This window comes from Castor canadensis, chromosome 7, assembly GCF_047511655.1.
Source record: "Castor canadensis chromosome 7, mCasCan1.hap1v2, whole genome shotgun sequence".
Classification (NCBI taxonomy): Eukaryota; Metazoa; Chordata; class Mammalia; order Rodentia; family Castoridae; genus Castor; species Castor canadensis.
In genome coordinates, this window is record NC_133392.1 from 128,693,196 (window position 1) to 128,713,675 (window position 20,480).

Consider the following 20,480-nt stretch of genomic DNA (forward strand, 5'->3'; position numbering starts at 1 on the left):
CTGCTCCTTGTGCTTGTTGTGCCTGTGCGCCTACACATCCTTTTGCAGAAGTATATTTTGCCTTGCTGAGATAATTCTTTGTTTCTGTGTCTTCAGTTGTGACCCTGGTGGTCTTTGAGAGGTCTTATTTCTAACACTCCTGAGTAGCTATGATTATCGGCATGAGCCACCAGCATCTGGCTTGGCTTTGACTCTTGCCTAATCTGCGAAATGGGGATGATTTTTACCTGGTGGGATTGTGATGAAGATTCCACAAAAGGATGATACAGTAGTGTCTCTGGCACAGTGCTTGTCCCTTTGTCAATGCTCTGTGATCAGCAGCTGGTATTATAACTTATCCTGCATCTGTCTTCTCACCTGGAGCCTGGGACAGTTTGGATTGAAGGACACAGTATCATCTGTATGGAACTGTGGGGTCAGAGCAGATGGCACTGCTGCCACTCAAAGGCCAGCCCAGCCCTGCAGGGGTAAGGAAGACACACCCAATTCCCAGGACCAGGGAAAGCTGGGTGACAGCCTCAATCCATCAATGATAGACAGCCTCCATCAAACCTAAATTTATGGACCCAGCAGATACTTAAGTTTGTGGGGAGTGAAGGCTGGTCCAGCTCTTCCAGGCTGCTGCTGCTCGGAGTAAGTAGGGTGGGGGCAGAGGGTGAAAAAGGGACCTGGTTTTGAGAGACCAGATAATCAGATTCCAGAGCAAAGTCCCAAGGAAAAGTGGTGGCTTTGGGCTGGAATTGGGGCCCCTTCCTTCCTTCCTTTCTTCCTTCCTTCCTTTCTTCCTTCCTTCCTTCTTTCCTTCCTTCCCTCCCTCCCTCCCTTTTTTTGACAAAGTCTCACTATGTAACCCAGGTTGGCCTCCAACTTGAGATTCTCCTACCTCAGCCTTCCAAGTGTTGAGATTATAGGCGTGCACAACAAGCTACTGAGGGGCTCTTGTCCTCAGCAACTGGGATCTGGTTACCCCAACTCTGCAGGTGGAAGAGAGCTTGGGAAGCCTCATATGTGAGAGGTCAGGAACTCAGGGCCACTGAGGATGGAGTTGGCTCCATCCTTCACCCTTGTTCTTCAGCAGATTTGTCTGACCTGAAGCTTCCTAGTTCCTTGACTGTGGACACAGGGTGAGGGCTAGGGTGTGGGTGACCAGAGGAGAAGGGAAGTTGCCTAGGGAGCTAAGCTTAGTGATGGGAAGGTAAGTTAAGGAGAAGACAGATCTGTGATTTCCTGTCGCAGGCTCCAGCACCATGACAGTTTCATACACCCTCAAAGTGGCAGAGGCACGCTTTGGAGGCTTCTCCAGCCTGCTCCTTCGCTGGAGGGGCAGCATCTACAAGCTTCTCTACAAAGAGTTCCTGGTCTTTGTGGCCCTGTATGCCATGCTCAGCATCACATACCGGTGAGGGTGGCTCTTAGCGCTGGCCTGTGGGGGCCTAAGTAACCTACTTCCCCCAACACAGGCCTACACCTGATCTCCCCTAGGTTACTGCTGACCCAGGAGCAGAGGCACGTGTATGCCCAGGTGGCTCGATACTGCAACCGTTCTGCCGACCTCATCCCCTTGTCCTTTGTACTGGGTGAGCCCCTGTTCAGGATACCAAGTTCTCTCTGGTATTCTGACCATCTTCCCTGATCTGAGGCTTGAGTTAACAGTGCTGGACAACACAACCTGAAGTCAACCAGTGAAGGCACAGCAGGCATAGGGGCTCCATCGAGGGCTTCCCCAGGATTTGTTCCTGCCTATCACTTGCTGGACCCTCTCTCTACTCTGCACAGACACAAGACACCTGCTGGCCTCATAACCCCAGGGTGCCAGCCCTCCCTCCACCCTCATGGGAAACAGGTCCCATTACCAGGCCTTGAATGCCTACTTCTCTTACCTGGAGGTTTGCACTCTTCCTTCCTGTCCTGTCCCAGCAAGGGGTGGAGCCAAAGGAAGAGACAGGGTCCTGGAGTCGAATGTGTCCTCTCCCCACAAGGTTCAAGGCGTGCACGGGTTCTCTGATTAGGGGAAGGGAGCATGGTCCTTTGACTCCCAGCCCCTCCGTGTTCCCTTTCTGTTCCTACGGCGGCCCGCCAGGTTTCTATGTGTCTTTGGTGGTCAACCGCTGGTGGTCTCAGTATACAAGCATCCCGTTGCCAGACCAGCTGATGTGCGTCATCTCGGCCAGCGTGCACGGCGTGGACCAGCGTGGCCGCCTGCTACGCCGCACTCTCATCCGGTATGCCAACCTGGCGTCGGTGCTGGTGCTGCGCTCGGTGAGCACTCGCGTGCTCAAGCGCTTCCCCACCATGGAGCACGTGGTGGACGCAGGTGCGCGGCCCGCCGGAGACCCTGGGGACCACCGAATATAGGTGTCCCGTTGAGGGAGTTTTGGGACAGGAGCCTCCCGGGATCTAGAGGTCTAACCCCACCATGGAGGCTCCAGGGCGGCGAGTCTGGGACGGCGGGTGGATGCAAGGCAAGGTAGCTATAGGCTGCTCCCCCTGGCGGCAGAAGCCTCTGTACCCCATCACTTCATCCTGCCAGGTTTCATGTCACAGGAGGAGAGGAAAAAGTTTGAGAGCTTGAAATCTGACTTCAACAAATACTGGGTCCCCTGCGTCTGGTTCACTAATCTGGCGGCCCAGGCCCGCAGGGATGGGCGAATCCGTGACGACATTGCTCTCTGTCTCCTTCTGGAAGTAAGTCACCCTGGGATCAGGCCTCTTGGAACCTCCTCCCTCTAGCTATGCAAACGAATAGTAATTTCAGTACTTAACATTTATATGGCGCAAACTATGTAACCCACCTGTATCTTGGAAGCCCGCACCTATATTAACTCATTTAGCCCCCAAACAACCCTTGAGAAAGGTACTATTATCACACACACACCATTCACAGATGAGGAAACTGAGGCACAGAGTGGAAAAGCCTATCACAGGCACCCCAACCTTACAAAACACTTGAGAGCAGACCTAGCTCAGACCAAGCTTCAGGGCTGCTTTATGCTGGGCTCCCCTCCACTGACCTCCTCTTCCTGCTGTTCCACCAGGAGCTGAACAAGTACCGTGCCAAGTGCAGTATGCTGTTCCACTATGACTGGATTAGCATCCCCCTCGTCTACACCCAAGTAACTGCTTCTCACCTCCCCAGCCCCAGTGCCTACTGATGTCCCCTGCTGTGTGAGATATGGAGAATTAGAGATGTCCTTGCCCCAGCCAGTTCAGTCCTGTGAGGCACTGAACAGCCAAGGGCTCATCCTCAAAATGTCCCCCCACCCCTCCAAGATGACCCTATTCCCACTGGTGCCTCCACCCTACTACATGTTTTAATTACTTGTCAGGCTCCCCCAGATCTTCAGAAACAGGGAGGACATCTCTTTCTGTCCCGCTGCACCGTACTGTGGGCCTGGCTTTGCCTCCTCCAGGTGGTGACCATAGCTGTATACTCCTTCTTTGCCCTTTCCCTGGTTGGACGCCAGTTTGTTGAGTCTGACGCAGGGGCTGTCAAACCTCAAGAACTTGAGCCAGCCCTGGGGGACCTGGACATGTACGTTCCTCTCACCACATTGCTGCAATTCTTCTTCTACGCTGGCTGGCTCAAGGTGGGCACTTAGGATGGTTATGACAGCATGTTCTGTAGAGATGTGGGCACAGATAGCATAATCACAACCCAATGCTGGGGACAGAGAGTCGGGGCTCTGGGCTCAGAAGACACTGTCTCTGCAACTTACAGGTGGCTGAACAGATCATCAACCCCTTCGGTGAAGATGATGATGACTTTGAGACTAATCAGCTCATAGACAGGAACTTGCAGGTGTGGGGGAGAGGGCCTAAGGCCAGCTACTTTGGCTCCCTTTCCTGGATAGCTCTCAGCCCAAGTGTGGAGAGGAAAATCCTGGTAACCTGATGCCTGCCTTTCTGCTGGCCCAGGTGTCCCTGCTATCCGTGGATGACATGTACCAGAATCTGCCCCCCGCTGAGAAGGACCCATACTGGGATGAGGACCAGCCGCAGCCGCCCTACACTGTGGCCACAGCGGCTGATTCACTGCGGCCTTCCTTTCTGGGCTCCACCTTCAACCTGCGGTAAGTGGCCATCGCTAGCAAAGGCTAGACTTGAGCCAGTCCCCCGTGTCCGCTTGGATTCAAGTTTCGCCCTGGCCGCCCTACCGCCCTCAGCATGAGCGACGACCTCGAGCAGAGCGTGCAGGTGGAGGCGTCCCCGAGGTTGGCTCCGCCCGTGGCCGCCGCGCAGACCCCGCTACTTGGTCGCTTCCTGGGCGCAGGTGCGCCCTCACCCGCCATCAGTCTCCGGAACTTCGGCCGCGCGCGCGGTGCTCCCCGGACCCCACATCTGCTGCGTTTCCGGGCCGAGGACGGCGGCGACCCCGAGGCTGCGGGCCGCATTGAAGAGGAGGAGGTGGTAGCCTCCGAAGACGAGGTCCTGGAGTCCTGAGGCTCTGGTCTGTCTGCCCAAGTAGGATAGACGGCCGGCATGGAGGACAAGTAGCTTCCTCGTTGCTAGGGGGCGGGGGAGAGGGCCTAGGCCAGTGGTCCATAACTTCAGCATCACCGAAGGTCTCGGCACCCCTCCCCCTCCTTGCCTTTCTGATGCCTTGGATTTGGGATGGGGCTCAAGACGCGGTATCTCCGAGTTCTTAGACGATGCTGTGCTGCTGGGCTGGGGTGGAAGCTTGAGTCATACGTGAAAACGTGTTTGGAAAGGTTTATTTCCTTCATCACTTTATAAGGTGTACTGGCACAAAGGAACTTTTTTTGAGCGCTACTGGGTGGTTGAACTCAGGTTCTGGTGCTCTTTAGGCAGCTGTTCTACCACTTGTTATTTATCAGCTACTGAAACCTTTGTTAACGCTTGTGTCTGCTTACAATGAGAATATATTCATTTATTACTTGTGGAATTACAACTTGAAGATCGAATTTACGATTTGAACAATAGGATGTAGATGAAATAGTTTGGGAATCTACTGAGCTCCTCTCCTCTAAGATTCCTTCTAAGTTCCAGCGTCCACCTAAAGAAACTGAATGGCAAAACTAAGGCCAACTAATGTCAGAACAGAGGGAGGAAATAGGGTGAAGACTGCAGCCCCTGGAGCACCGTTCATCAAAGATTCTTGTACGTTACACAAGTGCTCTAGTGATGCCAAGATGAGCTTCAAATTCATAAATCTCCTACCTCTTCTTCCTGAATAGCTGGTATTACAGGTATGCACTTGGTGCCAAGTTTCACTCTACCTAAGATTCTAATGCTAGCTTTGCCTCTTTCCTTGTGACGCTGAACATTTCTAAGCTCCAATTTCCAAATAGATACTGCAGAGACAGCACTCCAGCGGTTGGGATATTTTGCTAATTTTTTTATTTTCACAGTATTGGATTAACTCAGGGCTTCCAAACATTTTTGTTTTTGGAAGAGTCTTGTTTTTTTTTTTTGCTGGGAATGGATATATTTACATCTTTTCCCCATAGGTGGGATGATAAGCACATGCCAGTGGCCTGGAAACATGATCTTGAGTATCAGCCTATAGCTGTTTTTTTTTTTTTTTTTTTGGTGCTCAGTGGTAAGGAGCTCATGCTCAAGGTTCTGGTGTGAACCCTATAGTCCTCCGCTCTACCAGCTGAGCTATGGAAGGAAGTGTTGGTGTGAACCCTAGAATAAAAAAAAAAAAACCTAAATAAAAAAAGAACCCTCTGCTCCTATTGGTAAAAGTCTGTAATGTAGCCAAGCTGAAGAACCAACTAGATTTTTAAATTCTTTGGCTCTTGAAATACCTTACTTGTGCCAGGTGCCAGTGTCTCACACCTATAATTCTAGCTTCCCAGGAGGAGAGATCAAGAGGATGGCCATTTGAAGCCAGCCCTGGACAAATAGTTCATGAGACCCTATCTCTGGGGAAGAAAAAAAAATAAATCACAAAACAGGGCTGGCGGAGTGCTAGCTGTATGAGCATGTGGTTATCAAGTGTGAGGGTGTAAGTTCAACTCAATGGGAGACAAAAAAAAAAAAAAAAAAAGCTAGGTGTGGTGGTGCTTGCCTGTTACCCCAGTGACAGCAAGAAGCCTATAATAGGATCCTGGTCCAGGACAGTCTGGATTAAAAAGCAAAACCCTGTCTCCAAATACAACCAGAACAAAATAGCCTGGAGTTGTGGCTCAAGCAGTAGGGCACCTGACTAGCAAGTGCAAAGCCCTGAGTACAACCCCCAGTACTGCCAGAAAGAGAAATTAAAAGGGAAAAGCTACCATCTCATTATTATTAACCTGAGAGTACAGAAAACACCAAGTATTCAGACAGCATGAATGTAGGATGTAGAACAATAAACACCTTTATTACAGAAGCATGGATGATGACTTATTTGCCTTTCCGGGCCTTGATCTTCCTCAGATAGAATTCCAGTTCCTTGCCCTCTAGCACATAGCCATCTGCTCGGCCACACTGGCCTGGCCTGGATGCAATACAGGCTGCAAAAGAGTGTATGCTTGTTAGCAACAAAATGACAAAGGTCTCAGCCAACTTATCTATCCCCTTACATCATACCCTGGGAGAGATATGAAGCCCACTGTCTCCTCAGATATACTTTATCATCACTTAAAGTCAGTAGCAGAACTGGACAAAGTTTTCATCACTGAGACAGTTTCTTCAACCCGGGTGTGAACTTTCCCAAATACCCCCAAAACTCAAGAGACCCTTCCTATCCCATTTCTTCTTCACACCAAGCATAACAAAATACTTCCATTTGTGCTTGTATTGTGTTATTAAAATCTCCTAGTGATACCAGGTAGATTACAGGTGGCTTATGCCTGTAATCCTAGCTACTTGGGAGGCTGATATCGGGAGGGTTGCGATTTGAGGACAGGCCAGAATAAAGAGGGAAGCGCTGAGCTCAAAAACTCCAGTCCCTAGGGCTAGCAGAGTGGCTCAAGTGGTAGAGTGCCTGCCGAGCAAGTGTGAGACCTGGAGTTCAAGTCCCACTACTGTCCAAAACCAAAAACTCCAGTCCCAAAATTGGCAAACTGAACCTTCCAGACCAAAGGTAGTCAAATAAACCCAAGAAAGGGCAAGATGTGGCAAGCAGGCCTCATCTTTGTGACTCCCAGTTCCCCAATCCCAAAAGTCATCTCACCAAGAAGCTTGCCCTGCTGGAACTGCTCCTCCAGAAGACTGCTGATTTTGGCATTCTTTTTCCTTTCGTCATATTTCTTTTGAATTTTCTTTGAACGCTTTTTGTTTAAAATCTCTTCCTCCTCAGGGGTCTGAATAAAGAGAAGATAGAAATATTAGCTCAGGAAAGCAAGGTTATCAGAGCTTTCTAGAACCCTGCACATCCAAAAGCCTGATGTTATCACCAAAGGCATTCATCTTTTCAGCAACAGAGGACTTTCACCACAAGGCTCCAGTCAGGCATCCCACCCTTACACCCCTATAGGAAGGAACACGCACCAGCTTGGCCCCCTTCTTGCGGCCCAGGGGCAGTGCATAGTGGGACTCGTACCACTGTCGGTACGGTGTGCTGTCAATGAGCACGATGCAGTTCTTCACCAGGGTCTTTGTGCGGACCAGCTCGTTATTGGATGCATTGTAGACAACATCAATGATCCTTGTTTTGCGAGTGCAACCTGCTCACGAGAGAAATTCAGAATCCAGGAGCTGGGGATGTTACTTATTAAGAGCATGTGCCTAGAATGCACAGTACCTAGATTTGATTCCCAGCACCAAACAAAACCAATGAAACAGACTTCCCCCAAACCCCAAAATTAAGGCATGAAAACCAGAGGTCAGCTGGCCTTGCCTCATACCTCTCCAGGATCGACTCCCCACAGAGCCCTTACCCAGCCATGGGCATCAGTTCCTCTTGGGCTGGGGATGAAGCTGTGGCAGAACCCTTCTACCATGCTTGAGATCCTGGCTTCTATCCCCAGCACCAAAAAAACCCAAAAGAAAACCAAACCCACATCATTTCATAAATGTAGCCCAAAATTTGAACGCTGATAGGGCAAAGCTGAGGACAAAGGGCTGTTACTCAAGTGGCACGGCTCCTGTACAGCACAGAGAGCACAGTTAACCTATCTACTCCCTTCAAAAGTTCAAACTGGTCCTGATGTCCTAGGGGCGCCCGCTGTCTCCTCAGACATACTTTATCATCACTTAACTCAGTAGCAGAACTGGACCAAGTTTTCATCACTTAGACAGCTCCCTCAGCCCCTCAACCTCAGTCTGTGTTTCAAAGAAACTCTAGAACCTTCTTAAAAAAAAAAAAGTGACTGCGAACCACTTTTTAAATCAGTCCCAGTCCCCTCCCCATTTAAGGTTGTGGTAGTATGAGACAGTCTAGGCGAAGATAACTTTCTGGCTACCTCAAGGCCTTTCCAAAGAAAAAACTTCAAGTACTCACACTCAGAGCCCCAGGAGAAGTTCCCCACATCCAGCCTCAGAGCGCGATACTTCTTGTTGCCTCCTCTAACTCGGACTGTGTGTATACGTCGAGGGCCAATCTGGAAAAAAAAAAAAAAAAAAAGGAAAAAAGAATTAAGCTATCAAAGAGAGAAAAGGAGGGGAGCCTGGGCTGGATAGAGGTAACAGTCAGTGTAACTATGACAAGTCCTTGCATTGGCAAGTGGCAAACAGTTGACCAAGACGGCCATAACACCACGCCTAAGGATACTTTTTCATCACTCTAGTTACCTCGAAAAGCAACAAAATCACCAGGCTTCTCTATCACGACAGGAGCCCACCCCTTCAGGCGCCCTTTGAGTCCTAATATCTGTTTTCATTAGACCCTAAAAAAAAAAAACCATAAAAGATACACGCAGAAACCCAACCATGCTGCAGAGCAGAAGGCGACCTCGCGGGGAGGCTCACTCAGGAACCCACCTTAGTGTTGGCAGCAGGGCGTCCCAGCTCATACTTCCGCTTCTTGTGATAGGGCTTTCTCTTGCCCCCAGTCTTGCGGCGCTTGTGCCAGTTGTCCCGAGAGATGCCTATATGTATAAGCGGGGACGGAAGCTTGAGCCATTGCGACTCGGTGGCGGCTCGCCCACTCCAGATCCGCTGTGCAGAGCGGGCCGCACGCTCAGTTCTCCAAGGTTGGCTTCCCCACTGCACAGTCGGGAGTTTGCAGCATTACCGAGATGTCATCATACACGTGCGGCCGGCCAAGGCCTCCTTCCCGCGGCAGCCATGTTGGTGCCGATTACAGCACGAAGCCCCTGCGGCTGCCGCAGAGAGCGTCGGCAGCCAAAACCCGAGAGCCACCCTTTCTCATAGTTGTCCGAGATAGAGGATAGGGGCAAACGCAATCCTAAAGTGTATGCGGAGCAGGATGGCTCCGGATTGATCTCACCCTCCTCCCCAGTCCCAGAAAAGAGCAACACTCACCCATCGCTCGGCGCTGGCTAGAAAGAGGAAACGCAACGGTTTACGGTCCGGTTTGTGAGACGCTGTCCCGCCCCCTTTACGTCTTTCCGGCCGCCGTGCAAACGAGCCTGGCGCCGCAGGGTGACGTGATTTGCGTTTGTCTGGCCTCTGAGCCGTGGGACTGCCGCGCTACCCGCAAAGGTGGAGCTCCTATAGGGCACATGGAAGCCGGGTTGTGTTGACGTCTTGAAAGGTTTATTTCAGACGCTAGTACCGTAGTAGTTCAGCATGAAATAGGGGTGCGGCAGCGCTGGAAAAGGCTGGACGGCAGTGCAGATGGTGAACTTAGGTTTTGTTTTGAAGGGCTTGGTGATAAATTGAACGTCGGGGTTAAGGGGAGAGAGGTGTCGAAAATTCCTAAATTTGGGGGTAGGAGTGAAGGAATTAAAAAAAAAAAAAAATCCCAAACAGGCGCTGTTGGCTCATGCCTGTAATCCTGTCTACTCAGGAGGCAGAGATCAGGAGGATCGCTGTTTGAAGCCAGCCCTCTCAAATAGTTCGTGAGAACCCTATCGAAAATACCTAATACGAAAGGCTGGAGAAGTGGCTCAAATGGTAGAGCACCTGCCGAACAAGTGTGAGGCCCTGAGTTCAAACTGCAGTACCGCAAAAATAAATTGGTCACTTGGATGAATGTTGGTTCCGTTTACCAAGGTTGAGTAGACTAAGGTAGCGTAACAGGGACTTACAAACTGCTTTTATTGAAGCGCACTAGCGCCTTACTTGGGCCCAGGAATTAAACTAAAGGCAGGAAACATGATTGTGATGTTTCTTTTCCATAGAAATGTAAGAAATTAATTGAGAGTGGGGAAAATGTAACTGAGACCACAAAAAGGAAAACTTTTTGTGTACCCAGCTTGCCTGATGGCCAGTTTGTTAATTAATCTGACATTTCTTGTCTTCTTTGTTTACATGGTGGAGAGTCCAAAGTTAACTCTCTTTGCTCTTCAGTTAGACCAGGCAGCTCTCTACCCCTGTCTCTTAGTGACCAACAGAGCAGTAAACCTGCCAGCCAAGACATTCAGCTTCAGAGAAGTGGCGTTGAACACCTGGAGAATCAAGGTCAGCTGCCATGGTGAACATGCATCTGGTCATGCAGTCAAGCTGAGCCCTGAACTGCCCTTTAAAAGCTGAGCATTTGGACTGGTGGAGTGGCTCAAGTGGTAGAGAACCTGCCTAGTGAGCATAAGGCCCTGAGTTCAACCAAAATAAAATAAAAGGTGGACATTTTCTCTCAGAAGTAGGAGGCAGAGCTTTGAGGGGTTGGCTCTCCCTGTTCTCCTCTTTGATGAATAATGAACCTTATTTCCTTTTCCTCAAAACCCTGCTCTTGTTATTTATAAATTGTAAGTCAGCATTGAGGCCAGGTAACAGTAGATGTTATGCACATGCTCATTTTGAGGTCCACTTGAATCACAAGTGGATATTTTTTTTTCTTTTTCATGTCTGGTCATCCTTACAGAAAAAGATGTTACTTCTGGAATCCTTGGTATATAAGTGGTGATTAAAACCACCAAAGTGAAGGGAATCTGGGGAGAGAGCATAATGGAGAGGTTGGCAACGTTTTATGAAGAGTAAATAGCTGTTGCACCAGTGGCTTATGCCTGTAATCCTAGTTATTTGGGAGGCTGAGGTCAAGAGGGTCATGGTTCCAAGTCAGCCTGGGCAAATAGCTCTGGAGCCTCCATCTCTAACATAACCAGAGTAAAATCAGCTGGAGACATGGGTCAAGTGGTAGAGTATATGTTTTGTAAACTTGAAACCCTGAGTTCAAACCCCAATCCCTCCAAAAAGAAAAAAAAAAAAAGAGTAAGTATTATAGGCACAACTATTTCAACTCACTTGTCTCTCTGAAAGCAGCTATAGATAATAGTAAGTGGCTGTGTGCCAATAAAACTGGATAGTGGGATTTGAATTTCATGTAATTTTTGTGTATTATGTGTTAAGTAATTATAAGAGGACATTGTTTTCAACTAATTTACTGTACTAAGGACCCAACACACCAGACTAAAAACCAAAATGGAGGGACTGGGGGTATAGCTCCAGTAGTACAGTGCTTGCTTGCCATACCTCAGGCAGTTGAGTTGAATCCCCAGCACCAGGCAGAAAAATAAAATGTAGTCACTCACACTAAGTTAAACATCACCGACTGAAACTAATCTGATATCCAAAAAAAATCTGTAGATATAAAGACTTTTTAAGTGTTGCTATCAGATACATCTAAGTGATACATAACAGATTAAAGTTGGATAAAATAAAAAACATCCTCATTACATTTTTTTTTTTTGTCATACTAGGGGTTGAACTCAGGGCTTTGTGCTTCACTACCACTTGAGCCACTTCCACCAGCCCATTACATTTCAAAACAATTACAATAATTTATCAACAGTTGCCATGTCACAACAATTAGAAAAGAGGAATTGATACAAATTGAACAAAAAGGTACTTTTTCCTCTGTAGGAAATACACATAGATATACACACACAAACACACACACCATCTTTAAAATTCAAAGTGGTTAATTTAATTTTGTATTATTAAAAGAAATCTCTATGTTCAAAATACTGAAAACGTGCAAGAGCTGAAAAATGAAAACCACATTTGCCACTTTAAGAACTACATATTGTCTCAGTGGTTCTACTTACTGAATTGATTTTAAAATTATATATTGTAGGGGCTCAGAATCCTAGGACTATACCGAACCAGATGGAATCAAATCTACCCCATTCTGTTTCCAGAAAGGACATTCCTAACCCATCCTAAAGGATAAATGTCATAATTCTGAACTGGTAGACTAGGAAAGAAAACATATGCACCTGGAAACAATACAAATACAAATTTAAGAATCTGCCAGGCGCAGGTGGCTCACACCTCCAGCTACTCAGTAGACAGAGATCAGGAGTATCACAGTTTGAAACCAGCCCCCACCAAATAGTTTGAGACTCTATCTTGAAAAAACCCACAGAAAAGGGCTGGTGGAGTGGCTCAAGGTGTAGGCCCTCAGTTCAAACCCCAGTGCTGCCAAAAAAAATTAAGAATCTGTTGGAGAAAAAAGAAAAGAAAACAAAAAAGGACTGAAGGCATGGCTTATGTGGTAGAGCACCTGCTTTGCATGCATGAAGTCCTGAGTTCAGGGATGGTGGAATAGCTCAAGCGGTAAAGTGCCTGTCTAGAAAGTGTGAGGCTCTAAGTTCAAACCCCTATGCCTAAATAAATAAATAAATAAATAAAAGAATCTGTGGGAGAAACTGCATCAATCAGAAAGCAATTCTTTGGATGTGTTAGAGCTTTTGTTCATGCATGCTAGGCAGCCACTCTACCACTTGAGCCACTGCACCAGCTGGAAGTATATAAACTTTTAGGCCACTAGAATATAGACACAAAAATGATCTCTCTATAATTATTTCTCTAGTGCAGGGTTGGTAGCCCATGGTCTATATCTGGCATGTTATTTATTTTTGCAAATAAAGTATTACTGGAACATAAGCATGTTCATTTGTTTCCATATTTTTTAAGCAATAACAGAGTTGAGTGGCTGGGACAGACAATATTTATTCTCTGGTCTTTTATAGAAAAATTTTACTGACGCCCCCCTCACCCCCACCCTGCCTGATCTGGTGTACTAAGGGTTACTCCAGTTTTCTATGGTAACTTTTTTTTTTTTTTGGTGGTACTGGGGTTTGAACTCAGTGCTTCAAGCTTGCAAAGCAGGTGCTCCACTGCTTGAGTCATACCTCCAGTCCTATTCTAGTTTTCTAAGAGTTAATGTCCCTGAAGATTTTAGTATGTACTCCTCAAATGACCCACCTTGAAATGGTGTTTTACTTTTGGGCAAGGAAACAATTTGTTTTCAGCAAATACTTGCAGAAGTTAATTGGAAAGCTCAAGTGGTAGAGTGCTGCCTAGCAAGTATGAGGCACTAAGTTCAAACCCCAGAACTACAATTGAAAAAGAGGGGAAAAAAAATAAAAAGGAAAAAGAAAAGTATGCCTGGCTATGTTTTCTGAATATTTTCATATTATTGAGGGAAACAGGTGCTAAAATGAATCTTCTTTTAATCTTTCTTTACTTTGTTTATAAGTCAAACAGGCCAGTTCAAATAGACATAATGACGTTCCATCTGGCTTAATCCTTAAAAAAGTAACCTGATGTTAACCAGTCAGCGCTTTTCTGTATATAGAACCAGTCTCTTGTGTTTGGCTCATTGGAACACATTCTACTTTATGGAACAATGTGCTGCCCAATTCTAGAGTTGCAAATTGAGCCAATTAAAATATTTTAATTTGTTGTAATTTTGTGTTTTGATACATGATATATTTTCAAATTTTTTGAACATTTTTGTTTTTTTGGTGGGACTGAGATTTGAACTCAGGCCTTCATGCTTGCAAAGCAAGCACTCTACTTGAGCCATGCCTCCTGTTCATTTTGCTCTGGTTATTTTGGAGATTGGGCGGGGGGGTCTTCCAAACTATTTGCCAAGGCTGTCCTTGAAACTTGAAACCTCCTGATCTCAGCCTCCCAGGTAGTTAGGATTACAGGAGTAGCCACCGCCACCTGGCAGAAGGATTTTTGTTGTGGCAGTACTGGAGTTTGAACTCAGGGCCTTGTACTTGCCAGACAAGTGCTCTAACACTTAAGCTATGCTTCCAGCCCTTTTGTTTTTGACATAGGGTCTTGCTAACTTTGACAGGGTTGAAACCTCAAACTCTCAACTCTCCTGTCTCTGCCTCCTCAGTAGCTGGGATTACAAGCATACAGCACCCATGCTGAGCTTAAAATCCTTCTTTATCTGGAAGCTTGGCTCAAGTGTAGGGCAGCTGCTTGTCTAGCAAGCACAAAGCTGAGTCCAAACCCCAGTGTCGCCAAAACCGTTCCTTAGGGGCACTAAGGAACTGTTTGTAATTCATGTTCCATGACACAGAATCTGGTCTTCCAGTGCCCAAACTGCCCATGCAAGCTTGTCATTTTCCATTTTCCACGATCAAACTGATGTTGCCCTTCAAATTCTTCCTTCTCCAAGTCAAGTTCTTTCTTAACAGTGTTCCCAGTCTTTTTTTTTTTTTTTTTTGGTGGTACTGGGGCTTGAAATTGGGGCCTCACCCTTATTAGGCAGGTGCTCTACCACTTGAGCCACTCCACCAGCCCTTTTTTGTAATAGGGTCTCATGACCTATTTGCCTGGGCTGGCTTGAATCACTGGCACTTGGTGTTCCCAAAGTCTTTTATCCTGTGAGCTGACTGTAACAGATGGAGCACCATCTCCAGTCTATTATAGTACCTGTCCCTCGGGAAGGCCTAGAGCCTAGTACACATATAATAAACTGCTAACAAGTCACATAGGTTGGAGTCTTCAGCTTGTCATTGAAGCTGTAGGCAATGATTTGGCCTCTTAAGAAGAGTACAGAATCAGCGCTGCCCAGAAGTTAAAGTTGCAGTAGTGTTCTTGGTCCCAGAAGGCTCAGAAACATCACAGATCCTTCCCACACATCACTCAAAAGACTATTTCTTTTTTTTTTCTTTCTTTATTGTTAGATAAAATATACAAATACATAAAGCAGAAAATAGTAGAGATCCTCTTGGGATTCAAAATGACAAGGAAGGAAGAGGTCTCAAACTTTTTTTCAAAGTATAAAACATGCAAGTGTTCAATTCACAGGTGTGGAAGGCAATGGAAAGCTGGACTAAAGGCTTCTTTTTCCTCAGAGCCAGGGCAATCTTGGGGAGCCTCCACCAGCAGCCAGTCCATGCAGGCAGGATGCTGCTCCCATGGGAAACTCTACCCAGAGAGCACTCTCCTCTTAGAGGAACTAAAGGCTCTCTCCTCCTGCTCCAAACTGAAGAACAGGAAAGTAGTACCTCCTCCCCAGCTGCCCTGGGCCCAATGCCCCACACTTGGCATTTACCAAAACTTATCCCAGCTCAGATCCTGACCAAAGCCACCAGTCTGTAAGGGAAAGGTGGGGAGGGGAAGAGGCTGGATGTGAAACCAAACAGATCTTTATTTATAGTTGTCACTGGGGCCGTTTCTTCTTGTTTATTTGTTTGCTTGCCTGCTCTTCCAGCTGCATGGCCAGGCGCAAGGCCTTGATGACATCTGGGAAGGAAGTGGGAGTAGGGCACAAGGGGTTAGTGAGAGTCTCAGAGGCTCCCACTTACTTAGGGCAGAGCTGCCATTGCCTGCATTGTCCAAGAGCCAGCAGGCCACCACCATCCACCAAATCCACTCAGCTACACCCACCTCTTAAGGCTGAGAAGTGCTTGGTCTGCTGGGTCAGAGCAGATTCTGCTTTGTTCACAAATGTCTCCAGGTCATAGTCTGGCTGTTCCGTCATCTCAGAGAGTTCAAGCCAGCCTGGTCCTTGCTACAACAACATAGGGAGGGCCATGTCACCTCAATAACAACTAAAACACTTCACCAAATTCTTGCTGGGGTCCAACCACTGGCAATGCAGAAGCATGTCCATGGCCTATACTCTGCCTCCTGATTCTGTCCCTTGAGAAATCCTGAGTTTGAATTCATCATCTTCCCACCCTAAACTTGTCCCAAGACTTTGTCAAATTAATGGGATCAATAGTCCTGCTGCCCAAAACAGAAATTGGAGTGATAACTTCTACCCTGCTTGTCACCAATTCTGCCAATTCCACTTTCATGGTTTGGAGCCACAGCTTGTTCTGGCATGAGATACTATGAGAGGCCTAGGGGGACAGGTCTGCTATAAATCTAAACCCATGCATTTGTTCTTGAATCTTATGCCTTTGCTCCAATCCCATGGCCGTGGACACACCTTGGTCTATGCACCATCATCTCTGTTGAACTCTTCCCAACCTCTTACTGCCTCTGCCTCCCAAGCCAGGCTCTACTCTGAGGCCACAGTAATACATCTATCTCCCTGCCCCCCTCCCCAAGCGCTGGGGCTCAAACCTGGGGCTAAACAAGTGCTCTACCACTAAGCATTATCTATAGTCCTTTTCCTTCCATCCTCCTTCCCTCCCATTCTTTCTTTTTTTCCAGTGCTGGAGATTGAACCCAGAGTTTCATACATGTGAGGCAAGCACTCTATCACCGAGCCATCCGTTACAGATGTATCTAAAACTAATATAAGCCAGACATGGTGGCATATGCCTATAATCTTAGCACTTGTGAGGCTAACACAACAGTATCATAAATTCAAAGCTTGCTTGGGCTACATCATGAGACTCTCAAAATAAATACATAAATAAATAAATAAAATAAAGGCTAAGGATGTAGCTCAGTGTTAGAGTGCTTGCTTAGCATGTGCAAAGCCCCAGCTTCAATCCCTAGCACTGAAAAAAGAAAAAAACTTAAGAGGCTGTGCTGGGTGCTGGTGGCTCATGCCCATAATTCTACCTACTTGAGAAGCTGAGATTAGGAGTATCGTGACTTGAGGTCAGCAGAGCAAATAGTTCAGGAGACCCCATCTCCAAAATAACAGAGCAAAATGGACTGGAAGTGACTTAAGCAGTAGAGTGACTGCTTTGCAAGCCAAAGCCCTGAGTTCAAACCTCAGTCCCACCAAAAAAAAATAAAAAAGATTGCTATGACCACCATGTTACCACTCTGCTTAAGTTCTTTCAAAGGTCTCCACCATCTTTATAATGAAGTCTAAGCCTTTGGTATGAGCTACATTACATATAAAAAAGTCCCTTTGCATCAGGGCCTTGCTAACTTGTCCACGTCTTTAATCTTCCTCTATCATCTGCTCACACCTTTTGCTCTGACCACAGTGACTCTTTCATTTGTACTGAAACTGCCATGTCCTTTCAAACCTCAGTACCCCTAGATAGTCCAGGGAGACAGGACCTGATAGACACTTATCCATCAGAGCCCTGCCTCACAAGTGCTACAAATTCTTCCTTTCTGTTCTGTAATCCTCAGAATGCCCCTCTGTTAGGAGATACTATTATGCCTTTCCCCAATATCAGAGATCACAGAAGTAGCATCTACCACTTACTCAACTCCAGCTACAAGTTGGGCACTGTGTTCATGACTTAATCCTCAAAAACACCATCCTATCTCATCCAGTTTAGGGTTGGAGAAACTGAGGCCCAGGGAGGCCGACTTTCACAAGGATATCAGCTCATACCTAGAAGAGTCAGGATTGATCTCAAGTTTCATTTAGGGCCTACTATCTATACCTGATGGGTTTTTTTATTGTTTTTTTTTTTTTTTTCTTTCAGTACTGGGGTTTGAACTTGGGGTCTTATACTTCTAAGTAGGCGCTCTGCCACTTGAGCCATACCCCCATATCTGATGTTTTTGGTTTATGATTGCAGCACAGGAGCTGGAACATTTACTGAATAAACAAAACAAGATCCCTGTATGTGAATAACTTTCTAAACCCTCAGTTAAGAGGAACATGGAGGAGGCTAACTCCAGCTGGGGGGATGCAAGAAAGCCTATTTGTGACAGGTGGTATGGTCATTAGCTGCCCTAGAAGAACAGCTAGACTGACATGCCTAGCATTAAGGAATGCTAATAGAAGGCTGCCTCTTGCCAATCCAACCTGAAGACCCCTGGCAGCAGAGCCCCTATCATGTTCCAGGAATAGTGCTGAGCACTCTGTAGGCTGTGCAAATGTGGATACTCAATCCCACCCTGGCCAGGGCCAGCTCCCACCTGTATAATTTCCCTGAGCTCTTCCACAGCCCTCTCTTCCAGCTCCCTGATCTGAGTCATGGCTTCATTAAAGCTGGACATCTGGGAAGACAGTTCCTCCTCTTCCTTGGAGAACTGAGGGGAGCAAAAGAAGAGACAACAGTGTAGAGTGTGGCTCTGTTTCCACTTCAGAGGCCATACTTTCATCTTGCCCGGCCCCACCTTGGTCCCTTACATTGCCTGAGATCAGGGTCCTGGAAGGGCTGGCTTCCATCTCTTCTGTTTCCATTTGAATTGGCTGCTCTCCACTGGGCCCACTGTGGGGGCTTAGCTCCTTAACTCTGAGGAAATAAGAAGGTCTCGCATCCCATAGCAACCCTCTTGGCACTCACCACAGGAGTGTAGCACCACTCAGGCAGCAAGGCTCAGAAATCCAAGTCTCCCATGCCTCAGATTCACTGAGTCACATAAGGCTGTATACATTGGGCACTGGGACCCTGCCCTTCTGTTCTGTGTCCCACCTGGTTGTAGGTACTAGTACCTGTCTGCATATCGTAGTGTGTTTAAAGTATATTCACAGGAGCTTATGCCTGGTGAAATCATAGCAATCTGCAAAAGAGAGAATGGACGGTTAGAGATACTAGCCAACCTGCTCCTAGAATGACTGCTGGGAGGAATCTCTTTGAGTGGCTGAGACCCACAAGGTAAGGTTAGGTGGGAGTATTCATCAGGCACCTATGCTTTGCTAGGCAACTTGCCCATGGGCAATGCAAATTAAAAATTAGTTCCCTGTTTTTTGTTTTTTTCTTTTTTAAGTCAGGGTCTCACTGTGTTGCCCAGTCTTGCACTAAAGTGATCCCTCCTACTTCATCCTCCCTAGTTAGCTGTGATTACAGGTGTGCCACCAAGGGATAAGGCCTCAGGAAGAAGCATTTAGAGCTTAGTCAGAGGGACTGAGGGTGTAGCTCAGTGGTAGGGTACTTTCTAGCATGGGTGAGGCCCTGGGTTCAATCCCCAGCACTACCCCCGACTCCCACCCCTTTCCTCATGAAAAGGTCCCTACTCAGATGGTAGTCACTAGGATATACTCTTGAGGGGAGAAATGGCAGACCTCATAGCAGGGCCTGGAGATAAAATAGGAAAGGAGATGAGAAATCACTGGAGGCTGCAGCCTCATGATCTAGTCTATTTCCTAGGCTTGGAGCCAGTGAACCAGAAGGAAGCCATGGAAGAGATGAAGACTTCCCTCTCTTGCTTCCCTTAAAGTCTATTTTCAACCAGTTGCTGGTGGCTCACACTTGTAATCCCAGCTACTCGGGAGGCAGAGATCAGAAGGATCACAGATTGAGGTCAGCCTAGGCGAATAGTTCTCAAGACCCTATCTTGAAAAAACCCATCATGCACACACACACAAAAAAAGGGCTGGTGGAGTGGCTCAAGGTATAGGCCCTGAGTTCAAACCCCAGTCCACAAAAAAAAAAAAAAGTTTATCTTCAAATTCTAGAACTCATTTATGAGGTAAGGGAACAAAGACCTCCCCCAAACCAAGAGCTGACCCCACACACAGTAAAGGAAGTCGATTCTTTCCTCCCTGCAGCAAAGCAGGATGTGGGAGCCCAGTCAAGACCTTGGAAATACAGGCACTATCAGACTGGCTGAGCCTCCTGTAGGGAAAGAACGAAATGTCTCTTTGGAAAGCAACTGTCTCCTCTGTACCATCACCTCCAAAGTGACCTTACTCACCATGCAAGTCCTTGAGTTCTCCCCAATAAACGAGTCTCTCAGCACCTGTGTTAACTTGCTCTCTCGGAACGGGGTGTGAGCCTTGTTCTGTCCCAGGGCCCTGATACATTCCTGTGGGGCAGCAGGAACGACTGAAACCCCTGTTTTTCTCTTGTGCTATCCACATCCCTCTCTTCCCAGCTGCCCTCCAGACCATAACTAGCTAGGCCCTGCCATACCTTCAGGGCCAGGAGACTTTTGTTGATTTCTGCAGCCTCCATGCGGGTCTGCCGGTCGGCACTGGAGGTATCCGCCCCTCGCTCATTCCCTGCCAGATCCACCAAAGAGAACTTGCCGTACATTCTCCCTTTGACTCGCAGAAGAATCTGGAAGCAGGCGTGGGAGCGGGAAGAGTTGGAGTTGGCAAACGTTTGCCCAGAGGTCCTGTGGCAAAAGGGGATGATAAAGAAAGGTCATGAACTTCTGGGATCACCAGTCCCCAGGGAACCCCAGTGTTTAAGCCAGGTCAGGATTCTAACAAGTCCTGTGTTACCCTTTCTCAAGACTTCCTTCTATTCTGCTCTCCTGGACAGCAGCTCTCCAGCTCTGGACCTAACACATTTCTAACAAATCAGTACTAGATTCTATACTGGGGTCTTAGCCAGACCTGGGAGCTCATAAAAACATGGGGAAGGATGAGCTGCCTTTGCTACAGGGCACACATGAAT

General features: G+C 47.3%; 3 protein-coding genes and 4 non-coding genes across 9 annotated transcripts in view; 1 reads left to right on the forward strand and 6 right to left on the reverse strand.

Moving 5' to 3' along the window:
- The first annotated feature begins 1,221 nt into the window (after positions 1-1,221).
- Positions 1,222-4,869, forward strand: Best4 (bestrophin 4). Its single transcript, XM_020187607.2, has 9 exons — positions 1,222-1,399; positions 1,483-1,577; positions 2,081-2,314; positions 2,531-2,685; positions 3,036-3,113; positions 3,411-3,587; positions 3,719-3,799; positions 3,916-4,070; positions 4,164-4,869. Exons 1-9 carry the CDS (start codon positions 1,248-1,250, stop codon positions 4,438-4,440), a joined length of 1,404 nt encoding a protein of 467 aa, XP_020043196.1. The 5' UTR covers positions 1,222-1,247; the 3' UTR covers positions 4,441-4,869.
- A 1,433-nt stretch (positions 4,870-6,302) lies between these two features.
- On the reverse strand, positions 6,303-9,497 carry Rps8 (ribosomal protein S8). The gene is made up of 6 exons (XM_020183431.2): positions 9,376-9,497; positions 8,872-8,978; positions 8,393-8,492; positions 7,441-7,616; positions 7,124-7,253; positions 6,303-6,461 (listed from the first exon to the last, which is right to left on the reverse strand). Exons 1-6 carry the CDS (start codon positions 9,377-9,379, stop codon positions 6,352-6,354), a joined length of 627 nt encoding a protein of 208 aa, XP_020039020.1. The 5' UTR covers positions 9,380-9,497; the 3' UTR covers positions 6,303-6,351.
- Positions 6,563-6,631, reverse strand: LOC141425295 (small nucleolar RNA SNORD38). The gene has a single exon (XR_012450365.1). It is a non-coding gene; the product is annotated as a small nucleolar RNA SNORD38 (small nucleolar RNA).
- On the reverse strand, positions 8,120-8,187 carry LOC141425296 (small nucleolar RNA SNORD38). The gene has a single exon (XR_012450366.1). It is a non-coding gene; the product is annotated as a small nucleolar RNA SNORD38 (small nucleolar RNA).
- LOC141425297 (small nucleolar RNA SNORD46) lies at positions 8,575-8,680 on the reverse strand. The gene has a single exon (XR_012450367.1). It is a non-coding gene; the product is annotated as a small nucleolar RNA SNORD46 (small nucleolar RNA).
- LOC141425289 (small nucleolar RNA SNORD55/SNORD39) lies at positions 9,064-9,143 on the reverse strand. Its single transcript, XR_012450359.1, has one exon. It is a non-coding gene; the product is annotated as a small nucleolar RNA SNORD55/SNORD39 (small nucleolar RNA).
- Positions 9,498-14,955: 5,458 nt separating the features above from the next.
- The window catches only part of Kif2c (kinesin family member 2C), a 61,519-nt gene continuing 55,994 nt past the window's right edge, over positions 14,956-20,480 (reverse strand). For all 3 annotated transcript variants that reach the window (XM_074080309.1, XM_020183425.2, XM_074080310.1), the window contains 7 exons: positions 19,992-20,196; positions 19,774-19,884; positions 18,572-18,639; positions 18,266-18,371; positions 18,052-18,165; positions 15,652-15,775; positions 14,956-15,507 (listed from right to left, as the gene is read on the reverse strand). In XM_074080309.1, coding sequence (XP_073936410.1) covers positions 15,425-15,507; positions 15,652-15,775; positions 18,052-18,165; positions 18,266-18,371; positions 18,572-18,639; positions 19,774-19,884; positions 19,992-20,196 — 811 coding nt within the window. In that variant the 3' untranslated portion in view covers positions 14,956-15,424. The remainder of the gene's footprint in view (positions 15,508-15,651; positions 15,776-18,051; positions 18,166-18,265; positions 18,372-18,571; positions 18,640-19,773; positions 19,885-19,991; positions 20,197-20,480) is intronic.